The 10,710-nt window shown below is 42.1% G+C and overlaps 1 protein-coding gene across 2 annotated transcripts in view; it reads left to right on the plus strand.

Annotated features, from left to right (window-relative positions):
• Positions 1 to 10,710, plus strand: part of trpc7b (transient receptor potential cation channel, subfamily C, member 7b) — a 53,558-nt gene that overhangs the window by 25,131 nt on the left and 17,717 nt on the right. For both annotated transcript variants that reach the window (XM_071544225.1, XM_071544227.1), the window contains exons 5-7: positions 3,855 to 4,071; positions 6,055 to 6,288; positions 9,292 to 9,556. In XM_071544225.1, coding sequence (XP_071400326.1) covers positions 3,855 to 4,071; positions 6,055 to 6,288; positions 9,292 to 9,556 — 716 coding nt within the window. The remainder of the gene's footprint in view (positions 1 to 3,854; positions 4,072 to 6,054; positions 6,289 to 9,291; positions 9,557 to 10,710) is intronic.

Genomic DNA, 10,710 nt, shown 5'->3' on the forward strand with positions numbered 1-10,710 from the left:
GTAGTAGTGGTATTATTATTACACAACAGCAGCAAAGAACATGACAGTCAGGAATGATTTGTAAAGTAGAGTTCAATATAAGAGAAGAAATTGGAGCGAATGTTTATTGCAAAGTACAGAGGAAGAAATAATTAAAATGAATTAAATAGAACTAACAGAGACAGAACAGATGTTTAATATCAATGTTATGGCAGCTCAAAAGGGACAAAAGGCATATAAAAATGGATTCTGTAATGAAATGGATAACAAAGGGTAGAAAGCGACTGCTTGCCAGGCATATAAAGGCAGAGGCAGGTTACAGTGAGAGAGCTTTTGATGTCTTGTGGTTGATTGTGTGTGCTGCGCCCTGCTACGCCTGGTGCTAATCACACCGCTTTGTTGTGTATAATAAGAGAAGAGAATTAGTCACCCCTATTACAGCTCATAATATTCTCAATTCACTACACACCAATATTAGAACCCCAAACCATATTGCATTTCATATCAGCTGGGAGAGATGACAAAGATATTGATATTTTCTGTGGCTCGAAAATAAGGAGTAATTCATCACAGAGAAGCATGGACATAATTGGTTGAGAAATCTGCTTTAGGACAAAAATATGAGATATGCATTGGCCGCAAGTGATGAAAAATAGATTTGTATTTTGATATTGAATGCTTGTTATTGATTAAAAAGGATGAAGGATGGAAAAATACAGACATTCAGAGAGTGATGACACCAGCTTTGGTAGGTACATGAGAATCCTTTGAGCCTTCCCAGAGTGACAGAAACAAAGATGAAACATACACAAAGAGAAAAGAAAACAGAGAAGGAAAGAAAATAGCCTGGGAAGAGGCTTCTCTCATTGGGCCCCCTCCTTCTGGAACAATCTCCCTGCTTCAATACTTAAGTCCAGACACGTTTATTCAGCACAGCCTACAGCCTAGCTTAAGGGCGCTACATGGTGCAATTTAACATCAATAAAGTATTACCACATTCATTTTGAGTTAATATTTTTTATGGTAGTTGATTAGTATAATTAGCTTAAACAAAGGAGACCCTTGCCAAGAAAATTAGCAGCTTCTACTGACATTTACACTGCATTTTATATCTAATCCCTGTCATGCTGGTTTCACTACACGTTAACTTAGTGTTAGCTCAGTGAATTTGCATTGCTATAGCTTACCAGAATGCATTCACTGTTATCATGGGCTGTCAGTGGTTCTCTTTGAAACAAATAACAAGGACAAGTAGCTGCATCCTCTTTGTGAAAGGAGTGAGGTTAATGAGAAATGTGGCCTTCATTTTGGGAACCAGGGCATTAACAATACTACTGGCATGAAATGCAGTAGAGGCTGCCAATAGTCTCAACCATGGTCTCACTGATTTATGGTAACTATACCAACGTATCGCAATTAATTTGACAATGATATGCTGATATTTTAAAATGTTACATGCAGCACCTATACTTCCACTGTATAGCCATTCCTTTCTTTGTTTACTTCCCTGCAGTCATTATTTCACTCACAAGCTCTGGCCTCATTTCTACTGTAGGTTAGCACTTTGTGATAACCCTGTTGGTTAAAAGTGCTTCATGATTAAACTTGACTTGACCTGAGAGAAAGAAAAAGAGTTTGAACAAACCCTTACTGTTCATTTAAAACCGGGCTGCTTTCAGTTTGCATTTGGCTTTCTACATGGATAAAGGGAAAGGCATACAGTGTGTGTGTGTGTGTGTGTGAATGAGAGATGGAGATATGAAGCTACTCCACAAAATATACGTTTGCTTCTCCTCTGCATCTTTCTTTCCCTCCTCAGATCTTCTCCCTGTTTTCCCCTGTCCCTTGGGAGGTTCAAACACCGGTCGCCACAAGGAAAAAAGAACACCACCACATGGTCTAATCAATACATAGATACACAGAGCAGGATCCCAACATATGCATCATGCACGATATTATCTCCCTGACCTATTGAACACCGGTGAATACTCCTGCCATCCCCTACCCCCACCACAGAAAACACTGAGATTATAGCATCCACATATTTTCCTTAGTGAGCAGGCAAGGAGTAATGGAATCAGTTTGATTAACATCTCTGTGGTGCTGCTGATCAATATGGTTAAATAAGGGATATGGCGAGTTCGATGGCTGACTGATTAAATAAACTGTATTGACGAGAGAGAGAGTGAGAGAGAGAGAGAGAGAGAGACCGAGAGAGAGAGAGAGAAAGAGTGCAGGAACACAAACAAAAATGCACACAACACGCACATACTATACACATACACACATACAGTGGTGAGACAGGAACACACACACACATAAGATAGTGTTCACAATCATTCAAACACGCATCCATGCACACCACACACACACACACACACACACACACACACACACACACACACACACACACACACTCTAAACACATGGAAGCTGTCTAGATATATGTGATTAGGTGATGATAGCTTATGGGAACTGCCTGAGGCTAATTTACAATACAGACAGACAGAAATCGATGAGTGCAGGGGCGAGCATGTGTCCGAGTCAGCATGTATCCCTTCCTTTTACCGCGTGTGTGCCGAGATTTCTGAGTGGATGCCCGCCCGCCCGCCCCATAGATCCTTGTGCGTGTCAGGCTCGATTCTCCCAGGTAAATAGATGTAAGAGAATAATAGAGGACACAGCTCCATTCTGGCCCTGTGGGATTTCCATTTCACACCCAACCTATTTTATTTACTCTGCATGCGCCTGCTGCCAGCGGCCGGCGTTTCCGTGGGGACGGTGAACGGAGGAGAGAGAAGATCAGCTCTTGTCAGCATCACACTGATAAAAAGGGAGACCCACGGGGACCATGTGTGTTTGTAATCCTCACAGAGCAGCAGGCGTGATCTGGGATGACCATCTTATTAGCTGAGGTTTGGAGGGTGAAATTGATCAGCGTTATCTGCAGTGCCGCTGAGATAAATGAAGGACACAAATGCCTTCCAGTGGCAGGAGGAGGTTTAGAGGTTTTGCAAGGTTAAGATTTACCTGGCACCCCCTTCCCCCATGTTCTAGTGGTGTGTGTGGCATGGGAACAGCTATTGGATCCGGTGTGTTATCGTGCATGCGGAGAGCAGAGACACCCTGTGGGTTGTTAATATCGAACACAGCGGGTTTAGAGAGTGGCAAATGTTGGGATCTCAAATGTCTGTATGGGTTTAAAAGTGTGTGTGTGTGTGCATTTCTGTGTGCATTTCTGTGTGTTTCATGTGTGTGTGTGTCTGCATGTTCTTGTGCGTGTGCATTCATAAGTGGGTGTGTAAAGCTCCATGTACACACACCACCTTGTGCATCGCCCCTTCTGTATAACGTTCTCCCCATATGGTGCATTTCCATAAACTCTGCTGATTGTCTGGCAGTCATCTGGTTGCACTGGCATTATGTTGCGATAAAAGTGATCAATGACTAACCGTATCCATGAATTACAACAGTGCTGTCTGCCTGCTAAGATCGCTGTGTGATTTAATGCAGTGTTTTTCATATTTTGATCTCTGCGGAACCTGCAAAACAACAGTTATGACACGAGTCATCTCAGTAAATAAGAATAGATGTATTTTAATTGTCTGCAATTTTACACTTGTTTGTTACTTTTTCACTGCACAAAGAACATAAAATTGAAACTGATTCTGAATCCAGAGATCCAAAATCTGGCAAACTCAAGTGAACACCAATATACCCAAATGTGACTAACATGTCTCCTGTTTTTGTGCTAGAGTGTGGAGCCTCTTTTTAACTCACCTACAACCCACCTTTAGGTACGTACCCAGCTTTTCTAAACCACAGATGTACTGGAATATAAATCTCATCCTTTCCCCCCCACCTTCCACTCCCAGCTCGGTCAGATCCTGCGAAGCCCCTTCATGAAATTCGTGGCTCATGCCGTCTCCTTCACCATCTTCCTGGGTCTGCTGGTCATCAACGCCTCCGACCGCTTCGAGGGCGTCAAGAACCTGCCCAACGAGACCATCACAGACCACCCGCGCCAGGTGTTCAGGGTCAAGACCACTCAGTTCTCCTGGACGGAGATGCTGATCATGAAGTGGGTGCTAGGTGAGTTGCCCTCTCAACACTGTGCCAGTGCTTTGAAATGAGTTTTTAAATTCATCCCCGGGGATCCACATCTGTGTAAGAATGTTTGATTCAAGCTGATTTTGTAGGCTATTATGCAGGCTAAGCTAAGAATTTGGAAGCTTTAGGAGGCATAAGAGCATGTTGTTTTTACAATGGCAGGATCAAAAACTTGAAGCCTAAAAAACATTAAAACATTGATAAACATGTATGCAGTTACAGCCAATTAAAATGCAAATGGAAAGTAGATGGTCTCAGTGTAGTCAAGTCAAGTCAAGTCAAATTTATTTATACAGCACATTTCATACACAGGGCAACACAATGTGCTTTACATAAAAAGACAATACAGTATGCATATGCAATATGCATCAACAAGTGTTAGTGCAGTTACACAAGAATCAGTGCAGAATATGCCAATGTCAAAATATACAAAACACACACACACAGACTCTCACACACACACACACACACACACACACACACACACACACACACACATACACATTAAGAACTTAGCCATAGATTGTTGTGAAAAGAAAGGTTTTTAACCTGGTTTTAAAGGTGTTCAGTGTGGGGGCCTCTCTCAGGTCCTCAGGCAGGGCGTTCCATCTACTTGGGGCATAAATACAAAAGGCAGCAAAAGGCAGTGTAGATGAGTGGTGTCAAGGCAGATAAACGCCTCCAAGTGTATGATAAAAAAAATAACCTTGATATGACATACTCTCAATAAGGGAGTTGAGGCAAAAATGCTTATCTATTTTTGCTTTTCATCAATATGGATTTGACAGTATCAAGATAAAGGCGAGATCAGTTTTTGCCAGTGTTTTTATAAAAGTGTTTGAGGCTAATCCAGATTATTCTGTAGAGTTCCTTTTTAAAACACAAGACCTTCCTCATAAATTAAGCGCCACGGGAGAGTGGGTGCAATTTATCGCCCACCTTTGATTTGAGGCAGAGTAAAAGATTAATACCATAAGGTGGAGGAAAGGCAAGGTTATGGCAATACAATAACTCATTCTTTTTTATCTACCAAAGATCAAATAGAAGTTTCCAGGTTGGGTGCAGCGCAGGCTGAGCTAGTTGAAACAGAAGCCTTGCTGAGTCCTAAAGATAACCTAGCGGGGAATTTGGAGGTTAATGTGAGCTGTGGGGCTGCGAAGAAGGTTGGAGAGGAAACGAGGGAGGAAAGGGGGGAATGGTTGACAGGAAAGTAAAAGAAGGGATAGAGTGAAATATGGCGTACAAGAAGGTAGGCATGGATAGAGAGAAGGGGGGTGACAGAACAACGAAAGTATACACATAAATAGCCCGTGGCAATCTCTGTCAGACATCAGCTGCTTCCCATCTGCTCACGTTCTCCCTCTCATCTAGACACACACATAATGTTATTATGTTTGTGTTTGTGTATGTGTGTGCGCATATGGCTCTGTTTTTGTTTGTTTACCAGTAATGGCACCATTCTTTTCCCATCCACGGCAATTTTTGCCAGCAGGTGTGTGTGTGTGTGTGTTTCTGTGTGTGTTTACTGAGCAGTGGCTTCAGCAGAGCAGGATCATTGTTATTTCAGTGGCACGCTTTGAAGGCCCAGTAATTGTTATAGAGATGATACTGATCAGGGCGCCTTTTCAATAAGCAATTTTCTCCTTGTTTTGGCTCCAGATTGAAAATGACAGAGTGGTTGTGTGGGAGGAATTTTTCACAATGCGTGTGTGTGTGTGTGTGTGTGTATGTGCGTGTGTGTGTGGGCATGCACCAGGGCTATAAGTGTAATTTATGAGGGTGTTTGAGTCATGTTTCTCAACATATGTGTGTGTGTGTGTGTGTGTGTGTGTCTCGGTATTGACATGTTCATGTCTGTGTTTGTCTGTATTTGTGTGTACGCATACATTTGTCTGTGTATGTGTGAGCGCCCATATTATTGTCAATACGCATCCGTGTGTGTGTGTGTGTGTCCCCCTTCCTCAGGTATGATCTGGTCGGAGTGCAAGGAGATCTGGAGCGACGGGCCAAGGGAGTACGTCATGCACCTGTGGAACGTTCTGGACTTCGGCATGCTGTCCATCTTCGTGGCGTCCTTCACAGCACGCTTCATGGCCTTCCTCAAGGCCACCAAAGCCCAGCAGTATGTGGACATGCACGTCCCAGACGATGACCTCAGCAACGCCTCGCTGCCTGACGAGGTGGCCTACTTCACTTTTGGTGAGCAGTGACTTCTGAATATGTAAATAATGTTTGTGATATTGGTAATATTACTTTCAATGAAATGTAATGAATTAAAGTGTTTCTACACACACAGATCACCTGTCGATCAAACAGTGTGTCCAGTACTGTGACGTCTTTTTCCTTGGATTTTCTGTTGATGCAGTTTGAGTTTCTGTAGGTGGCGCTCTTCTCTCTGTCTGTTCAGCCATGGAGGCTATCACTGCTCATGCTAACCACCCAGTTCTTCTTCTGTTCATTCCAAACAAACTGCTGTTGCTGCTGCTGGAAACATAAAATGCATCACTTCCTTTGAGCCAGAGGATTTTACCTGGAAAAAAACCTACCAGAGGTGTTTAGAACAGTAAATGTTTTTTTTTTAATGATTTATACTTTATTAAAGTTTTCACATTTTTAACACAGTACAGACAAAAACATGAATAACAAACATCAAAAAACTTTTTACAAAAGACCAAGAAAAGAAAATGTTATTAACTACTTAACTTAAATTTATCTTAAATTTATTTAAAAGAATAAATAAATAAAACTAATTAAAAAATAAAGCCAAAATGGGTCCTCTATTAATAGTAGTAAGCCAGGTTTTCCAAGTGACACATTCCAAGTAACATATAGGCCTATTGTGCTACCACTCCAAACAAGGGTCAATCCCCTTTACCTGAACTTAGATATACAATATATTTTCCCCATTTTTCGATATATTTGTCCTGCCTATCAGTGCTTCTATAAGACATTTGCTCATAAGAGGCTACTTTGCCGATTTCAGTAGACCAGTCCTGAAAGGACGGGCTCCCTGGTGTCTTCCACCCCCTCATTAAAACCTGTCTACCCACCATGATACAAGTCAAAATCCAATCGGACACACTACAATTGGCAACTTGTAGAGGATCACCCAGTACATACAGCCTTGGTTCGAAACCAAAATTGTCCCCAGAAATTTCTGTAATATGTTCGTGGACCCGCCTTCAAAAGTCTTGGATCACTGGACACTCCCATAGGGCATGAAATAAAGTGCCCTCTGAGTCTGGGGCCTGACACCTCCAGCACTCCGCCGAGTCCTTAAGACCTAGTCTGTGAAGACGAGAAGGTGTCCAGTAAAATCGGTTGAGAACTTTGAATTGGATAAGCCTAATTCTAATATCCCTTGACATTTTCTTAGAGTTTCCACAAATCCCCTCCCACTCCTGTACACTTAATGAAAAGATACTGTATTGGCCTGATCAAAGATCACTGAGTAATAAAATGAAGCCTTGAGGCCTGTTCCATATACCATAGTGACACCAGCGAGAATATCGGAATTTTGAGGGATATTTCTGGGCGAGCCAAAGACCTGATAGAACAGTAAATGTAAAAGCTTTTGTAAACTGGCTATAGGTTGAATCACTATTGTGTTATAATTATAGTTATTAATTGACAATACAGCTTTGCAAAATGGACATTTACATATAAGCACACAAACACACACACATGCATGTACACAAGTGAACATAGATCTCTTAACGTGCAAATCCACACAAAGTTTAAGCTCAGAATGATAAAAGTGTTTTTGTTTTTTCATCTCCTTTTTCACCTTCCCTACTTTGCCTCCCTTTCTGAGTAAAATACTGCCAAAATATAATACAATTAAGAAAGAGGTCATTAACACAGAACATACACAGAACACCTTTCTCTTACTCCCCCTCTACTCTGACCTAAGAGTAATTAAAATGTACAACTAGAGGAACCATTTCCCCATTACACTCCATTAAAAGTTGCTGCTGCAGGCTACTGTACCTCACTGTACCCTTCCTGGTGGCCTTCCTGGAACCTTCACCAGTGCTGTCACCTGGTGGTCTGACTCTGGAAGTACATTAGGACGTATGACTGCAGTGTCAGCTATCATGTCCATACTCTGTACTCTGTATTTAACCGCTGATACATTTCTGTGAATAATCTTTATGTAATGCAAATAGATGCCAATGTCAGCATTGAGCTCTGTTCTTTCCCACACACAATTACACACATCTTTTTTTATCTGTTTTGTACACTGTGTATAGTGTGTGGGTGTTACTGGTTGCCCTAGATAGTCACACAAACAAAACAAAGAAGAAACAGAGAGAAAGGGAGAGAGAGAATGTTGTCCTTTTATTTCTTTCTTTCTTTCTTTCTTTCTTTCTTGACATCCTCTCCACCTACACGTCTGACTGTCCCTCTCTTGCTCTCCCTCCCTCTCCTTCTGTCTCTGTCCTTACTTCTCCTTGTGCACACCATCCTTTAATCCTCTCTCTTTGCTCCCTACCAGTCTCATACTCCTCGCCTTCCCTCCTCCTCTACTTTTCCACTTTCAGTCCAAGTTCTTCCTGTCCATATTTGGTTAATTCATCTTCTTACCTTCTTTTCCATCAGCACACTTGTTTCATTATATCTTGATATTTTAATAATGAGTACATGCACATACCGTAGATCCCTGAAGGGTAGGACTTAATGAAGGAAAAATAATCTCTTCTCAGATCCTATTGTAATCTAAAGTTGGAGCTTTTAATTTCCAGCAAGCATTTGAGGAACGGTGAGGTGCAAGAGGTGGCCACGTTCAACATCAACCCAGCAAGAGCAAAACTGTCACAAGATGGTATTATGACATGGTAAAAACTGGAAACTACTGTGATGTGATATCAGAAAGATATATACTATAGGTTCAAATATCACAAAACAATGCAGGTAGCAGCTATGGACGAGTACAGATGTCGTCTCAACTTTCATTTTGGTGCTATATTTACCTGGTGCAGGTCATTGTATCAACATCTGTTCAACATCAAAATCTTTGCTGGGTAAAATCTGGACTTTGGACTTTTTTATGGGCCAATTTCTATCGCAATGAGTCAAATAATGTACACAACTTTGACAACAATCTCTGGATCAATTCCGTAGATACATAAACCAGATAAACCATAAGCTAGTTACTCAACCCCTGCTCTCCTCTCCATCTCCCTCTTCCCCCTCCTCCAGCCAGGAACAAGTGGCGCCCGTCGGACCCCCAGATCATCTCCGAAGGCCTGTACGCCATCGCCGTGGTGCTGAGCTTCTCGCGCATCGCCTACATCCTGCCGGCCAACGAGAGCTTCGGCCCACTGCAGATCTCCCTGGGGCGCACGGTCAAGGACATCTTCAAGTTCATGGTCATCTTCATCATGGTGTTCGTGGCCTTCATGATCGGCATGTTCAACCTGTACTCCTACTACCTGGGAGCCAAGTACAACCCCGCCTTCACCACGTGAGTTATGGGTGGCTTAGGGCTGGCTGGGACCAATGTGTGTGACTGTGTGTGATTAGGGGGTAGTTGTGTGTGACCGTATGTACGCATTCATGTCTTTCTATCTTATCTCCCTCTCTTTGCATCTTTCTCGCTCACTCATACATGCATACATACACAAACTGTCTTACATAGGCAAACACAATGTACCAACATGACATACTACCCCTATGCTAGTCATATCATGTCAGATTAGACTGCAAAAAGAGGATTCATGTCAAAAGCGTCAGATTAGTGTCCCATGTTTGTACCTTGTTTGCTAGACAAGGCTGCAGAACACAAAAATCCCCACAACAATATTCACCTTTGTACTTCCTCCTCGGTGAGACTGCTTGCTGGGTTTATTGAGCACCTGGTGTTACTTCAGTGGCAAAGATCGAACTTTAATCTTCCCTCAGGCCTAATGCTGACTATTTGTCCAAATTTAATAAGGGGAGCAGCTAACTGAATGTTTCTCTCACTAAAATCTATAGTAAACAGTCGTGGAGGGTGGGCAGGTAAACAAGCTTTTTTATCTTTTATTATTTATTTATTTAACCTTTATTTAACCAGGTCGGTCCCGTTGAGATACAGAGACCTCTTTTTCAAGGGAAGCCTGGCCAAGATAGCAGCATAAAAAGAGATAAAAGTTGCAACAACATTAAAACAGACAGACAAAACATGCAATAAAATAAATAAAAACAATTACAATGTTCATAAAAAAACATGTGCAAGTACGAAAGGAATCTGCTTCTAAGTCTCTCTATTTTATGTCTTCAACAAAATTGTGGGCAGGGACAGTGACCTTTTCCCCATGCCCTTTCCTCGATCATTCAGTAAGGGGAATGCATTGCCCTTCATCTCTCCCATAATCTCCCCTAGTTCTGACAAAGATGGAAACCACTGGACCAAACGGTGAAATTCAACCTTCCATGTGTAACTGAAGGTCACTGGCTTGCACATTGCGTTCAGCACTTGCCCTTAGCCTGGCTCAAACAGTGAACTCAAACAGCAAAGGGGTGTATTTCAAGAGGCTATATCATGTGGTATCAACTAAGTTATGTCTCTAAACACACTTCACATACCACAATGACCCCCGCTGGAGAGCTGGGTTCAACCATATTATCTGGGTCACT

The sequence above is a fragment of the Centroberyx affinis genome, unplaced genomic scaffold (genome assembly GCF_046629955.1).
Source record: "Centroberyx affinis isolate AG114_WGS23_722 - 3 ecotype Tasmania unplaced genomic scaffold, CSIRO-AGI_Caff_v1 ptg004499l_1, whole genome shotgun sequence".
In the NCBI taxonomy this organism is placed as follows: Eukaryota; Metazoa; Chordata; class Actinopteri; order Beryciformes; family Berycidae; genus Centroberyx; species Centroberyx affinis.